Consider the following 16,430-nt stretch of genomic DNA (forward strand, 5'->3'; position numbering starts at 1 on the left):
TAAAATAATGGCCCAAGTAATTTTTTCAAGTTTTTCAGAAAACACCAAAAAATTTACCATAAAACGGCCTAAGTCACACTCTTGACATAGGCCATTATACTACAGGAGTAGAATCGCATGATCTGTTCAACTGAGGATGTAGGGGATTTTTACCAGAGGTGGCCAGCATCATGAGGATATGATTTAGGCAACAAAATCATTTTTGTCAAAAAATGACTTAGGCCATTATTTTAGGAAGGTGACGGTATTCTAAGAGATGTCCTAAAATCCAAAACTACACAAATCACTTTTAGTGTTATGCAACATTGTACATTTTGTAAATAGCAAGCTATCTTATCTGTGAGCTATCTTATTTTTAAAATGTCAGTTTTACTTTCATCACTTTTTCTCTTGATGGCAGATTTGTTTAAACTGTAATTGTTTCCTTAATTTCCTCAGTAAAACACTTTTTTTTTTATAGCAAATCAATTTTGATACTTGTTTTTTAAAGGCTCAAACTGCTAATGCCGTCGGGGAATCAGCTGTAGCTGTGGATGCATCAAGGACAGCCAAGATCCTGAATGTTGTTGGACTTGTCTGTGGAATAATTATGATCGTCATATTCATCGCTCTCAAAGCCACTTACACGAAGTGAAGACAACATTGGTGGTGCCCATGTTGGAATCTCAAAAAGGCCCTCAGTTATTATGAACCTCCTCCCCACACAAGACCTCTAAATATAAACAGATGTCTGCATGTGTGTGTACACAAACCAGTTGTATACGTGTTTGTATATCGCCAATAAAACGTCCCAGGAGCGCCATTTAAATGCACTGCTTGTGGTGGTGAAAGCAAAAATAAACATGATTTGTATAAGGAGAAAACTGTTTTGTTATTTCTTTTTTTTTTAAAATAAGAAACTCTACATATGTTTTCCAAATTTTACCAAGTATTAGTGGTTGTATGTTGTGCTAAATTAACTATACAGGTTAATATATCAAGATGTTGGAACAATATGAGTGAAATGAGTCATTATGCAAAACATCTGTCACAAGGTGTGTGTATGTTTGTGTTTGTGTGTGTGTGTGGTTTGTGGGTCCGACTTTTCTTAGCCTCAGGGAGAAACTGTGCATGTTCTTCCCATGCCACTTGCAGAAAATGGTGTTTTCTTTCTTTTTCAAATAGAAGAATTTTCCTCAGCCAGAGCTTTTCTCTCGCAAAAGTACTTCAAGATTGGAGAGCAGAGACGATTCTCTGTGCTTCCTCTGTAGTTCCTCAACTTCCTGCTCCATAATCACAAACAGACACACAAAGACATGCAAGAGCTCTGGTTACTCTCTCACTCACAAATAGTATCCTGCCACTCTTGCACAATATGGACAGCAACTAAAGAACAACCAAAATCCTGATGTTTACAGTGCTGTAGCAAATTAATGTTATTAGAGGAAATATTCTGTTCTTACATCTTCTGACCGCAGTCCTCTGCTTGGTTTGTGAAACCTGTAAAGCAGGGAAGCAGCATGAGAGTCCAAAAGACTCCTCTTTAAAACTCCTGAGGGGGCCTCTTGGCCCTGAAACAACACACTTAAATTTGCTTCCTGTCCGGAGGAGGGCACCCCGAGTCTGGCCTGAAACAGCTCCCCCAAACATTCCTGCAGTATCTGTTATAAACAATTGAACAAATAAATTAAATTAATGTCACAAAAGACATCAAACTAACAGTCAACCCATAAAAAAAAAACTAGAACACCAGAAATTCCAAAGTTCAGCTTTATATGAAAATAAATTTGAAATTAAAACGTTCTCTCACATCTACAGTCGTTTCCCAACTCATTAATGATTCATGCACACTGAGTGTTTGTCTGTACCTTGAAGAAAAGCCTTTGGAAGGCAGGACTGGAGTCAGAGCTCATGTTTTTTATCTTGACATGGGACAGACAGTGGAGCAGCAGCAGAGAGAAGCCTCCAACTGACTGGAGCCTCTGGTGACGGACAAAGAGCGTTTCCTCTGCTTCCTGTCAACAGCACACCCATTTACAGTAATACAGCACAGCTGTACAAAGACATACGCATGCGTCATTCAGTGAAAAAACAAGGACTGGGCTACATTGATTTCCCTGTACAATATGTTTTGCCTTTTGAAAGGAAATTGCAACACAGAGGATGTCGTATGTTATGCAGATTATAAAGCTCTCTGAGGCAAATTTGTGATTTGGGTTATACAAAATAAATATAATTTAATTGAATAGATTATAACGTCTACCAATAAATGCACAAAATTCTAGATGGTAGCTGGAGTTGTGTAGATCAAACCTATCCAAATAAGCAGTAGATATGAATCAGTGATACACTTCAAGTATTGGAAACTCTTAATTCCAAGCAGTTGATAAGGCCCTCTACAGACCTCGGTACACTGAATTGCTCCTTGAGGACTCCAAAAAGATGTAGAAGCAGCAGATAGACACAGCAAGCTGCTTTTGTGGTGTTGTCTGAGCTGTTTGGCTTTAATATTAAGGTGCTGAAAAGGTTAGGTTGGAGTGCAGATATAGGTGCTGATGGTTTGTTCCACTTTTCCTTACTTTCTTCTGTATTTAATACTATTCCTTCATTTTCACAATCTATCTTGCAGTATTTTTGTTTTGTTTTTTTAGTCTTGATCCTCTCTAATAAATCCTTATTGTCAGATTCAGTGGTGAAGGTGACTTGAACACTAGTAGGTAAAAGCAAAGAGTGGAGCTTATTTTAACAATTGTACATACTAATGAGTAGTTTTTAAAAGCTGATGATAGGTTTTCAATTGCATTTAAAATGCTTATTAGTGAAGCAACTAGTAACTATAGCTGTCAGATAAATGTAATGGAGCAAAGCATAGTTTTTCCTTCTGAAATGTTGTGAAGTATAAGCAACATAAATTGAAAAAACTCAAGTGAGCTAAAAATTAAGTGCTTGAGGAAAATAACATTCTCCAGTGAGCTTATGAACAAATACACACACCACAAATACTTAAATTACGTATCTATATATATATATATATATGTATATATACAGCTCTGGAAAAAATTAAGAGACCACTTCAAAATTATCAGTTTCTCTGGTTTTACTATTTATTGGTATGAGTTTGAGTAAAATGAAAGTTTTTGTTTTATTCTATAAACTACTGACAAGATTTCTCCCAAATTTCAAATAAATGTCATTTAATGAAGAAAAGTATAAAAACCAGTGCTGTGGTCGTTGATGAAGGGCTTTTTTCTAGCTTTGCACGACTTCAGCCCTGCCCCTAGGAGCCTGTTTCATACCGTCCTCACCGTGCACCCCAGCTGCCGTTTGCCATTCTTTTTGGAGGTCACTTGATGTCATCCCACGGTTGTTGAGTGAGATTCCAATGAGTTGGCGGTCATCCCGGTGAGTGGAGAGTCGTTTTCGTCCTCTGCCGGTCTGTAGCTTTGATGTCCCTAATGTCTGCTGCTTGACCTTGTTCTTATCAACCGCCGTCTTTGAAACTTTAAGGATGGAAGCAACCTGACGCTCACTGTATCCCTCTGCCAGTAAAACCAGAATTGAACCCTTCTTTTCCTCACACAAAACTTTTCTTTTTAACTCTTTTGGCATGGTCAATAGTCACTTTTTTTATTCCAATTACTTTTGAGGTACTACTAGCACTGTTTCTGCCATCCAGCTGGTCCTATTGCAAGAGGATAGTGATGACCACAGCACTGGTTTTTATACTTTTCGCTCTAAATGACAATGTTTTTATTTGAAATTTGGGAGAAATGTTGTCAGTAGTTTATAGAATAAAACAAAAACTTTCATTGTACTCAAACACATACCAATAAATAGTAAAACCAGAGAAATTGATAATTTTTATATATATATATATATATATATATATATATATATATATATCCATTTTCCGTAACCTGCTTATCCAGTTAAGGGTCGCAGGGGTGCTGGAGCCTATCTCAGCTGTCAATGGGCGAAGGCAGGGTACACCCTGGACAGGTCGCCAGTCTGTCGCAGGGCTGACATATAGAGACAAACAACCACTCACACTCACATCCACACCTACGGGCAATTTAGAGTCTTCAATGCACCTAAGCTGCATGTCTTTGGACTGTGGGAGGAAGCCGGAGAACCCGGAGAGAACCCACGCTGACACGGGGAGAACATGCAAACTCCACACAGAAGGTTGTCCAGCCCGGGAATTGAACCCCGGCCCCTCTTGCTGTGAGGCGACATATATATATATATATATATATATATATATATATATATATATATATATATATATATATATATATAATTATTTACCCACTGGTATCAACAGACCCAAATCCAAGCAAGCATGTATCTGAATACCATACAGTGAAAAATAAATCTTAAAGCCACAACATCACAACAACCTTGCAGAGTTGAAGTGGAGAGTATCACTACATGCATAGCGAAGGTAGAGGTTCCTATTGACAATAGGGAAAGCATAGAATATAATGTTCTTAAAATGAACTTCACTACAAGTGGCAATTCTGAAGTATGCTGGTCTCAAGTGAACTAGCACACTTTCACAACATTTTTAAAAGTTGTGAAATTGTGCTGAATAAAAAATAAAGTTGTTGTTTTAAACCTTGATGGATTCTTTCTAAGAGCAATGTTAAATATCTGTAAACTGCAGTGTTATATTACAATGTTCTTGATGATTGAGAATCTGAACCTGCAGCCTCAGTGTTTGAAATGGTTTGATACTTGAGCTTACAGATAGCTAAAGACTAATCTCCACAGTTAGTTTGGGTTTTAGATGATCTAATCTACAGACCTCGGTATGTGACACTGAACACAGCAGACACTCTTTTTACAAGTGCTTTGCAGATACAGTACTATCACCCTGCATAAGAACAAATAGAAGTACAACTAGGCAATAAGTCGTCTTCAGAAATTCTGTGGTATTGGAAGTATTTTTTACATCCAACTCTCTGATAGACGTGGGGTTTCATTTATTATGCCTTGTCCACTTTATTGGTTGTGTTTTAGTTGCATCACTCCCGACTATTAGTCAGTTCATTATCTTGTTTATGCAGTTATGTCACACACAATATTGACAAATTGCACTAAATTGAAATGAAAACATGAGGAAAATCTCAAATGACACTCACAGAAAAAAGCTCTAATTTACCTGATAAAAGAAGGAATTTCTGAAGGGGTTGTTGAAGTAGTTGTTGTTTGGGAGACTAGCTGCAATCTGAAGTGAAATGGCTGGAGTCTGTTGGTAAAGACAACAATCCAAGCTTTTTTTTTTTTTTTTTTTTTTTTTTTACAATATTCTCATTGAAGCTCAGCCCACAGTAAAATTAAAACAAAATGCAATCATTGAATGTGTGTAGCAGGAAATGACACCAAGAAAACACAACAAAAAGAATAACAGTGAATGTATTTCAAGTTGTTATTTCAAGATTTGAAGGATGATATCAGCCTGAACTCTTAAGGAAGGTCAGTTTCAAGCCCTAGAGCTCTCACACCAAAAGCCAAGTCACCTTTGGTCTTTAACTGGGATACAGAGATAGTTTGAGGGTTTACTGCCTGAGTACTTCAGGCTGCAAAGAGGCTCAAAATTCAAATTTTAAAAATAGCTTGGGGCCACTCAGAGCCTCAAAATTAAACAGTTCAACAAAAGAACAAAAAAACAATAAGCAACGAGGTTGAAAATAACCAGCACCAACCAGTTTTAGATTATGCAATGTGTTCATCAGGAATAGTCCGTGCTGGTAGACCAAAAACTCTCTGGGGTTAAGGACTGACAGGTCCAAAGGGATCAGCTCTCCCTCACATTCCCACTGAGCATCGAGGACGTCTACGAAACTCTTGCCTCTGTCTGGAGAAAAAACACAGAACATGAATGTTGACTAGAACTAGCACAGGCCCTTACTTACTGTTACTTCTAAGAGAGCTATTGCTAAAAAATCTCAGCATGCTTATGTTTAGCATCTATTACAATATGTTCTCACAAGTTTACGGTGTTTAAGTTTACAGTGTCATGCTAACGTCTGCTTATTGACACAAGTAAACAACAAGTTCAACTGAGGCTGGCTTAGTTTCACATATATCATCAAATATTTTTTAGTTTGGTGATGTACATGATGATCGCACTTGATGATACGTAAAGGGATCATCAAACATATTTCAATTTATTCAGTGGGCAACATAAATGTTCATAGCAAATTGAATGAAATTCCATCCAAAAACATCCGAAATTTCACTTATAACCACAAATGTAAAACTTGTGATGGCGTTAAAGTAAAAGTCAGGGAATGACCAAAGTCAGTAGACTTCATCCTCTGAGGACCATGAATGTATGGCAAAAATGTCATGGCAAGTCATTTCATATTTGTTGAGACTATATAAGTCTGGACCAAAGTGAAGGAAAGATAGACTGACTCTGATATCAGACGCCAAGGGTCACTGATCAACCATCGGTATTTGACAATTTTGGAAGTGAAGGTTGAAACTGCCCTATTCTCAAAAAGGCACCATAATATAATGGGACCCTTTTTCAGTATGAATAATTATTAAACGGGTCCATTTTAAGAAATCAAGCCTATCAAATATTCTCCAAGTAGGTTGTATTTGGAGAGAAAACAACTCTGGTGTTGTGTGTTATGCTTGATTGAATGCCTGATGATTATGCTGTGGTGACTTTCATCACATACTCTCAAAAATAAAAAAAACAACTGTGTCAGACATACCAGCGAGCTCTCCACTAAGAAGCCCTGCCCCACGGGCCCAGCCCCTCAACTGTAGCTCCATTCCCTTTAACAGCTGGAACAGAGGAGAGAGCTCCAGCAGCTTGGTCCACTCTTCTTCTAGGAAGTAAAAGCCACATTGATGGATCATGTTAATGTGACACACCACATGTCACACTTTCTAACTATATGTTATTTTACATCATGAAGTTACCTGGACTTGTGGGGACAGAGATACTATGTGTAGGCTGAGCGGAACCTTTCATCGGCGGGCTCTCTGTTAAGAATCAAGATTAAATGACTCATCATCATTAAGGTAATAGTTTAATGTTTTGTCAAGGTTAGCATAGATTATGGGAAAAAAGGAAACAGCTAGGCGCTTTAACACTTTATTACACTTTATTTTACACTTTACTTTACACTTTACTTTTACACCACAAACTAGATATAATGTGTAAATTAGGGAGCTTAGAGATTCTGTTTGTATTTTGTTGCCTTTGGACAGAGCCAGGCTAGCTTTTTCCCCCCTGTGTCCAGTCTTTATGCTAAGCAGTAAAGTTTGCTCACACACAGCACAGGACCACACAGGGTGACAGGGTTGTTATGTTCAGGAATGCTGTATAATTTGTGCTTCATCTCACCCTGGGCGTGAATGCCAGAAGATGCGGTGTGTCTCTGTGAGTTGTGTGTCGGCACTGAGCTGTCCTGAAGATCAGTGTCCTGGCATTGAGCTAAATGGACAGGCTCCCTCAATGACTGGGTAGAGATTCCTTCAAAAACACAAACAAGCTAGCCAGAGATATAGGCAATTCATGTAGAAAGAAATATCTAAGTTTCCCGTCGAGCAGCTTTGAGGCTTTGTATTGTGAAGTTAGTTCTCTTCAGATGCAAAACATTATTTTGAGTTAATGCATTTATTTTACAATCCAAGTTTTGATCGAAACATGTTTTTCTTATTGTAAAACTTACCCCAGTGTTTTCTTTACCTGCTGTACTGTACATATACAAGCTATGTCTTATTTTCAAGTAAGAATCATAATAATATATACACTGTTCTCTTACCTCCTTCTATGATCTTTCATCTCCAGAGACGATAAAGAATCAGAACACTCGCCTGGAGCTTCTTTCTCCAGCAAACATTGACTTTTACCAACACAGTGGCTGTTTCCCTTCTCACTGCTCTATACTGCTGAATTTTGACAAATAACATACTTCTACACAGTCTCTGTATACACACGCTCTCTATACACATATACAGACATGTTATCACAAGGCTTGAGTGGCTTAAGAAGCACATACCTTTCACTACAGGCACAGAGGCTGTCCAGACTCTAGAGGCTATCTCCAACCCATACGCCTGCTTTGTTGAAAAACCTGAAACCCATCAGAAATCCCACTCAAAGGACATGCCTGCCAATATTTTATATTTTTTTTCTTATTGTCAACAAATCCCAACAATGAATTGATCCTACTTACAATGCTGTCTATTGTTTCAAAGCCCGATACATGGTTAGTTATTCTGCGCCAGAGCCTCATTGTTTTTCAAAACTATTAAAAACACATAAATGAGCCCCACTGCAGACATACTTCTTCATTACAATGAACATGTGGGCTGTAGTTTAAGAGTCAATCCCACATACCCTGCTGCTGTAAATGCTCACTAAAGCATAAAATGTTCAAATATAAATATATACACAGACAAATGCACCATTTAATCCTGTTTAATGTAATGTTTGTTATACAGATGGTGCTCAGTTTTTGGCCCAGTTTTTTGGGACAATTAATTAGCCTTTTTGAAAACCAAACACTTAGGTCTTTTGAAGTAATTATTTGGCTAGGTTTTAGTCTCTTCATGGGATTTATTGAGAACAACAAAAATGTAGAATAGCACAACCCTTATCCTTGGACCACAGGAACAGAATGAGATGGAAAATGTAGATAATGGCTTCAGATCTAGGAGATCAGATTTCCAGGCTCACATAGAGTGCAAGTACCAGGAAATGTGGGCTGTAGCACAGCAATTTCAAAGATGGCATATTAAAACTGAAAGCAGCAGAACATTTCTATAGATACCAAATAATTGAATTATTCAATGAAGGCTTCTTCTTTCTCTGGAACAATATAAACTGCATATATAAATGTTTGCCTGTATTAGTACCCTTATCATGAAGTAAATATAGAACCCATATCTCGTACCAGAAATTTGCTGATTGCAGGTGTTGTAAAAGAAGCTGGCAGGGTTTTTGTTTTCCAGGAGCTGGTTCAGTCTCTCCAGCAGAGGCAAAGCCATCTTTTGAAGCAAACCCCTGATCTCCGCAGTCGGTCTGTGTGTACTGCACTCGACCAGACCATATTCCTTATACCAAAAGTTCCCACACAGTACTGCCTAGACAAACAGGAAGAGGGATGTAGCTCAGAAAAAAAATCTGTAATTATGTAATTAAGCACAATGTGTATTGGTTGTTAATCTTAGGTTTAAATAAATATAATTAATTATGTTGAAAGACAAACAAAAAGTGCTGTGTATGTGGTATGTCTGTCTGTGTGTCTTGACCTGAGCAGTGTCGGCGCGGAGTTGACAAAGCTGTCTGACAAAATGCAGCGCATTAAGAGCAGCTTCCAACTCTGTCAGTCTGGAGCAACACTGCTCCCACAACTCCCTCTGTCTCAGCTCTCTGTCCTGGATGTTAAATAAACACAGGCTTAAGTGAGAAGAAGCATGAAGTCTTATTTACATATAGATGTCAATGTTACAGAGTGCATCTTGGCTGGCATCAAAGTTGAATCACTAGACATTTGAAAGCTCTCTAAAACATCATCAGTCAAAAATATTTGGCATTGGTATCGTGAGAGGGAAGTGAACATCTGACCTAACTGTGTCAGTAAAGTCATCAATTAAGCTACAGGGCCAAAAAAAAGACCAGAAAGCTGTTACTCTGACCATAGCATTGATTGTTGAAGCCCAGTCTCCTCGCTGTGCTGTCCATTTTTCTTGGTCTTGTTGCAGCTGCTCCATACTCACATCCACCTTACCAAGGCCTGCCACGAGCTCTGAGTGCCAAACACACTGCCTATCCCACTCTTGCTCGTCACCTAAACACACAGGCAGAGATGCACAAAGACATGCTGCCAACCCAAATAAAGTATTGAACATTGAAATTATGTAAATGAGATGAGATGCTGTCTTGAAGCATCTCTCTTTTGGCAAGCAATGGATATAACCACAGTGCAGGTCATGAGCATAATTTCCTTCATGCTCTTCATGCTGCCAGCTTGCCAGCCAATTTACCCAGTGTGAGGATGTGTAATACATGCAGAGGCAAGATCAAAGCCAAGTGGGAGCGCTGGGCTGCTCTCCTTTGCGCCTCCGTCTGCGCTGAATCCTGTAGCTCCACGGCTGCTTCCTTCAGCTGCCTCCCTGACCACTGGGCCTGCAGCAGAGTACACACTTATACTTGGTTTGTGATCAGTGGAGGCACATATTTGCATACTAACACACAAAAAGGACACACTGTAAAAGTGAAGGAACAAAGGTATGGGAGGCACACACTCATACAAAGAGTTACAGGGACTTTGCAGTTTTTCCTAAACATACCCAACTTGCTTACTTGCAGTGCACAACAAGAAATGAAAACCTTCTCTAGAATTACTTTCCAATGCTGTTTTTTCCCAGCATTCATAAATCCCCTTACTTCTTTCCAAGTGTTTGAAAGGATCAAACCCTTTGAATTTCACCTCCTTTTTCTCAGAGGCCAGGCTATATAAGATATTTACAACCAAAACAGTAAACTGCACCGCTGACCTGATAAGACTTTGTTTCTGTAACTCTGAAAAGAGACTGGAATAGAGCTGAGTCCAGATCAGTGAGAACGTCTTCCTCCCGTTGCCTTTGCTGCTGCCAGTAGGAGTTTCGCACACACATCTCTCTCTGCAGAGCCTCCACCTGGCATTCAATAGCAACAACAAAAAGAAGCACACCAAGTCCCCTAAATGCCACATAACTGTTTTCAATGTTCTGAAAGATGAAAGGCTGCAGGATTAACATAACTTCACATCACTTAACATAAAGACTTAATTCACTTTCACAGTTCACAAAATGATTTCCTGCTGAATCATAAGGCTGAAAAATAAACATCTGGAACAGAGTTGCATCACTTCTTTTCTCCGTGGTCAAATGTAATTGTTCTTGTAATTCTTTATGGAAACTTAATTATTTCCCCACTTGCACACTATTGGTTTGATCGGCCACAGTCAGCCAGCAGGAAGCTGTGACTGGTACAATGGTTTTTCCGGACACATCCGGCCTGGCTCCAACCACTGGGGACAACGCCCCTGTTACTGAGTCAACAGTCTGAGATGCGTAACAGATAGCCACTAGGCCTGTGGAGTGCAACACAGAAAAGGGTACAAATTGTTTTATTCAGTACTGTTTAGTATAATTTAAAAGTGGATTAGATGAACTCACTGTCAGGTGACCTGTGCCACTTTCTTTTTTCTTACAGTACCTTTTCCATCAGGGTCCTCCATGGTCCCTGCCAGCGGTATTATGTTCCCAGAGACGAGGTCTGTCTGACACCCCAGCACAGGCACACTCAGACCAGATCCCATGGGGTCAGGGTACTCCATCCCCAGCAGGGCTGGCACACACATATCTGAACCTAAGAGAGGCATCTCTCCTGGTTTGAACAGCACAGGAGAAGTCAGAGAGTTAGAGTGGAGGAAACAAAATGTGAAATGGTGCTCAAATATTTATTTCCCAAAGTATTTCTGAAAGTCTTTATGGCCAACACATTTCCAGCAAGTTAGACAGAAGTAGGTCGACAAGACTTTTCTAACTAGTATAGCAAAGACTGTAGAACAGATTCTACATTCACTTGAGTTTACTTCAGTGCTACTTTGGTGTTTATTTGGCTCAATCAACCTCTACAAAAAATAATACAAAAAATAAATACAGACAGAGTGAGGTACATGAAGCAGGATTGTGACTGCAAGGCATATCTGTCAAAGCATATTAAACACTATCAAATGCAAAACTAAGAAACGGATGATCAAGCATAGCACGCATGACCACATAACCCATAGCAGCTGAAATTCTGCAGAGAACACGATAAGCCTGTCACGAAGGGCAGATTTTAAACGGCCTTGAAAGGATCCACAATATTTCAGTACTGAGGCAATTTTGACTATTGATTAGTCAGGACCTAAAACAACTTTAAAAAGATAAAAACACTGCGTCTACCATGCAGTTAATGTTTGCATAATTTTATTCCTGTAAGACTTTTATTAAACTTGCCACTTTTATGAGAGAAAGCAGAACTCAGCATTCCAGATAATGTCCTGAACTGTATGTTATGGAAGTGTGATTACTATGAATTTGTGACCTTAGTTAAAGGTTTTAATGTCTGTCTTTTTGAGGTCATGGCAACAATGTTTGAAATTCTGAAGGTCTAGTTCTGTGTTTCCTGTATTCTGTATTCTGGATATGGGTTACATATATCTGCTTAGTTTCTGTGGAAGGTGGTTGCTTTTGACTATTAAAGGTCATGTGAACAGTCTTTGAGGTTAGATAAATGTCATCCACCTCAGGCTCATGAAATCTTTCCAAAGCTAAAGAAAAATGCATAAGTAATTTTATGCCTTAATCTCTTTTTGTACTCAGCAGAGGAAGGCACTTAAGGACAACACGGTTACTTCTGGAATCAGCAAAAAAAGTAAATCTAAAGGTATTTTGTCTAAAATATGAAATGCTCTTACTTTCAAAACAGCAACAGCCTTCAGTAAATGTCTATTCACATATCACAATAAAAGGTGTAAACAAGACACAGATAAGCAAATGCAAAGTAGCTTGTCTTTCTACTCATCAATGAGCAGATTATGGCATTGATGACAAGCAAAGATTCAAATGAAAAGATAAATGGAGAAAAAAGTATATTCTACTTTTAGGATAATCTGTTCTCAACCACAAGCAAATGTTTTAGGAAAAGAAGAGGACAGATGGCTTAAAAAGGTACAGAAGAAAGAGAGCACATCATGTACAGCAACAAAGGGAGGAGTAGAAGAGAACCATCCAACCAAAAGAAGGAGATAATCCAAAAGTAACTTTGTTATGTATTGCTCACAGGAAACTACACCCTCTCGCTGTCATTTCCTCACCCAGAGTCCCGCCATCCTTCTGGAGACCATCAGCCCAGTCCAGCAGCATGCCCAACCTGGTCTGCAGCTGCAGCTGGCAGTGCAGGCTCCGTCCCCAGGCCTGCTGGAGCTCTTTGGCTGCAGCAACAAGATGATCTTGTCGTCCGCTGCCTCTCTCGCTACCTTGATGTCTCTGCAAAGTTTGATCTGATCCCCACTCCTCAGTTAGCGGCTTCAGGAGCTCCAATACTTTGAACATCACTGCCAGAACCTAATCGAGAAACATTTTACTTTCACTCAAGTCATTTGTTTTGGTCAAATGTCTACCTAATGAATTTGTTATTCATAACATGGTAAAACACATATACATAGAATTCATTTATTAAAAGTATGCATTCAAACCTTCAAAATATAAATGCTAAATAGACCTTGTGGTGAAATTATTTTGCCAACTACTGATTTCAAGGTCAAAAATGAAATTTGAATCTCAACCTTTTTGCCAACAATGGAAATTTGAACAACTACAATTTCTTCTTTTGAAAAATATAGTCAAAAGCATGTCATCTTAACAAGCACCTTGCTGTCTAGAAGGGCCTGGTATCCACCTGCATTTGGCAGCAGTTGCCCAGCCTGTATGCTGGCACCTCCCACTCTCACCAGCCGCCCACTCAGAGGTTCAATAAAGGACTCGGCCAGCAGAACTCCACCTACTGGCAGCACAGCTCCTACACAGAACACAGGCAACTCACTGAAGATGTGGTAACCTCGACATGGGCTGAAGTGACGACTCACCAGCAGCACTAACCTGATGCTTGATCTAGACTGACCCCAACAGTGAGCACAACATTCCCCGTCCTGGAGTCTAGCATGGGAAAGCCAATCTGTATGGGCTGCAGCAGGCGTGTGAGGGGACAGACATGCACCCCTCCCAGTGGGTAGACTAGTCCTGTCTGGGGGTGGATGGTTACAGCCAGAATGGGCACTGGGACCCCTGTGTCAGGGTCTGCCATGGGAACCCCCAGCTGCAGTCTCTGGCCTGGTCTGAGGCCTCTGAGCCGAGTGCTGGGAAGAGGCTGGTCTGAGTGGCAGGAGGTTGGGTAAGGAATGAAAGGAAGGAGGGGACTGTCCCACTTTATGTTGTCTCCTAAGAGCAGAACATGTTAGATTGTTAAAATGTCCACAAGCCTATATGTGATGGCTGCAAAAGACCCCAGTGACCATCTACCATATGTTGTGTTCTTTTCCAAATTGTCCCCTTCTGGTCATCCTCTTTTGATATAATGTCCTAGACTTATGGCTGTAATATTATGCCCTTTCCTACAATTGCTTTTTTAGGTATATTCTTTGTTCCAGATGACTCCTATGTCCTGCTCACCTAAGGAATGTCATTGCCTTTTCCTCTTTACCAGATAGAAGCTTAATTTGATTAAAATGGAAGAATGGAACAGATATTAATATTTTCGATTAATTGTGATTTGGGGCAACGTTCAATTTCCTGTTATATATGCAGTTCTTAAACTTCTAAATCTCATTACAAACACCTACATGTAATGTTATAATATGTATTTGTGACCAATTATCCACAATAAAAAGGAGTACACAAGCACAAGCACAAGCACAAGCACCCCTCATTTTACCTGTACATGAGTCTGTTGTGAAAATTAGAGTGGAGCTTGAAGGATCATAGGCCACGTTGCCAGCTATAGGCATAACTCTGCCAGTCTGTGGGTGGAGGAAGAAATCAGGTGGCACTGCCATGGTGTGGCCGCTGCTCAGCAGCATATGGCTATGAGCATTTGGCCTTAAGATCCCTGTTACTGAATCACAATAAAGTGCCCGGCAAACACGCAGGGATCCATCAGGACCTGGAGTGAGGCAGGAGAAGAGCGGTCATCAAATTGTTAGGGATCATTACAGCCAAGTGCGATGTGGACAGCTTTTCATGGTGATTTTTGCTTAAATGGATTGCTGAAGTGTAGAAACTTAAAACAATTATGTGTCTTTATCTTTTAATAACTCTTCCACTGTTGGAATAGCCATGTTTAAAATGCCTATATTCCATTTTATGAGCTAATTCTTGCAGTTATGAACGTTTTTACTGCTGTTAAAGCTTGAAAATCCCAAACTTAATGTAGAGTAGGTATGGGTGTGAAGTGAAACTAACTTGGAAAGTGTAGGTATATCTGTATGTTTTCAGATTAGAACATAGTGTGATCTTTTTTTTTTACTTGGGCTATCTTGTTGTTGCATTGCATATTTTAAAGCAACAGATGGTGCTGTTTTTCTAAGATTCAAGCATAGAGTTTTTTAAATATTTAGGTAATCAAACTCAGGAGAGTTGGACTCACCAAATATGTGATCCTTGGTCAGCACGGCTCCGGTATCAGGGCAGAGCAGCTTACCCCCTGTACCCTCACCCAGAAACCCCCAGGCCCCCTGACGCTGGCACTCTGATGACACAAGCTCTTCCATCTCCTCCACCAGGGCTGTCAGCCTCTGGATCAAACTGAGGATGGCAAACGACAGATGGAAGATGTCAGTGGATTTACTCCATTGCACTTGTGTTTTGTGTCACTTTGCAAAGGATAACTGGAAGCTTTACTTTTGTTGGAGATTGTTGTTATAAACCTTGGACAGTAGTCTGGTGCACTCTCTGAGCTGAGCTGTGAACACACTGTGAACCCTCTGCTTGGCCTGCTGCTCTCGCCTCAGGACCTGGAATAACCAGCAAAACAGTCACACCTATTGAAATACACAAGTAATTTTTTATAAAGTCTAGAGTTCATATAATTAGTCAATTGTATGAGCTCTAGACTCATACAATTGACTAAATTAATTGTTTTGATTTGATACTGCCTCACCCTGTGCGTTTTCCATATTTTTGGAGATTCTTTTGACAAATAAATGAATTAATACCAAAATAATCGTTAGATTGTTTTCTTTATAAAACATTGTCTTTCTCTTTATATTTTACCATCTGCCTAATCTTTATAATGGGATAATGAAGGATGTACAGATGTGAATGTCATGTAATCTAAACCTGCAGCTGACTGTCAAGCAGTGTCCTCAGCTGTGAGCCCAGAGTCTTCCGTCGCAACACCTCCTTCTCCACCTCCCTCCTCATCCTCTCATAACCCTCTCCTATTCTCTCCTCAGTGATCAAAGGAGGGTGGAGTAGCTGCAGTTTCCCGAGCACTCCCTGATATAGCTCCTTTACCTGGATACACAGAGACACATATATGAAACAAGATGACTGCCACACAAACAACGTCTTCATAAAATCGTAGTAATCAGATCACACATCCGACCCCCACCCTGATGCAACTAGCACGCACCTAACACTGGTAAGACATGCACATTTGTGGGATGACACATGGGTGTGAGGTGCTCCATCTCCACTTACATCTTTATCACCTCAGCTGTCCTGAGGGCTGTAACACCAATCTCTGTCTCTGACACTGTAGCCAGCTAACGCAGTTCAACTTTTTGCATGAAGTGAGTGACTGGCTTGAACTAGGGCTTGTCAGAAATGAAGGTATATGAAGTAGACTAACAATCAGGCTAGAATATAAGATGTGTTTGACTAGAAGA

The 16,430-nt window shown here is 39.8% G+C and overlaps 1 protein-coding gene across 1 annotated transcript; it reads right to left on the minus strand.

The window, feature by feature from the left end:
• Positions 1 to 9,299: 9,299 nt before the first annotated feature.
• Positions 9,300 to 13,814, minus strand: si:dkey-103g5.4 (uncharacterized). The gene is made up of 7 exons (XM_054601533.1): positions 13,416 to 13,814; positions 12,861 to 13,110; positions 11,213 to 11,383; positions 10,930 to 11,087; positions 9,997 to 10,650; positions 9,649 to 9,800; positions 9,300 to 9,387 (listed from the first exon to the last, which is right to left on the minus strand). The coding sequence occupies exons 2-5, from the start codon at positions 13,096 to 13,098 to the stop codon at positions 10,465 to 10,467; spliced, it is 753 nt and encodes a 250-aa protein (XP_054457508.1). The 5' UTR covers positions 13,099 to 13,110; positions 13,416 to 13,814; the 3' UTR covers positions 9,300 to 9,387; positions 9,649 to 9,800; positions 9,997 to 10,464.
• Positions 13,815 to 16,430: the final 2,616 nt, after the last annotated feature.

The sequence above is a fragment of the Anoplopoma fimbria genome, chromosome 1, assembly GCF_027596085.1.
Source record: "Anoplopoma fimbria isolate UVic2021 breed Golden Eagle Sablefish chromosome 1, Afim_UVic_2022, whole genome shotgun sequence".
Taxonomy (NCBI): Eukaryota; Metazoa; Chordata; class Actinopteri; order Perciformes; family Anoplopomatidae; genus Anoplopoma; species Anoplopoma fimbria.

What these genes read in the sequence shown, in the direction of transcription:
- si:dkey-103g5.4 (XM_054601533.1), bottom strand. Translation starts at nt 13,098, where the DNA reads ATGTTCAAAGTATTGGAGCTCCTGAAGCCGCTAACTGAGGAGTGGGGA. An exon ending in GAAGGATGGCGGGACTCTGG is followed by an intron (nt 11,384 to 12,860) that starts GTGAGGAAATGA and finishes TGTTCAAACCAG; the next exon opens with GAGAGATGCCTCTCTTAGGT. An exon ending in GGAGGACCCTGATGGAAAAG is followed by an intron (nt 11,088 to 11,212) that starts GTACTGTAAGAA and finishes TGCACTCCACAG; the next exon opens with GCCTAGTGGCTATCTGTTAC.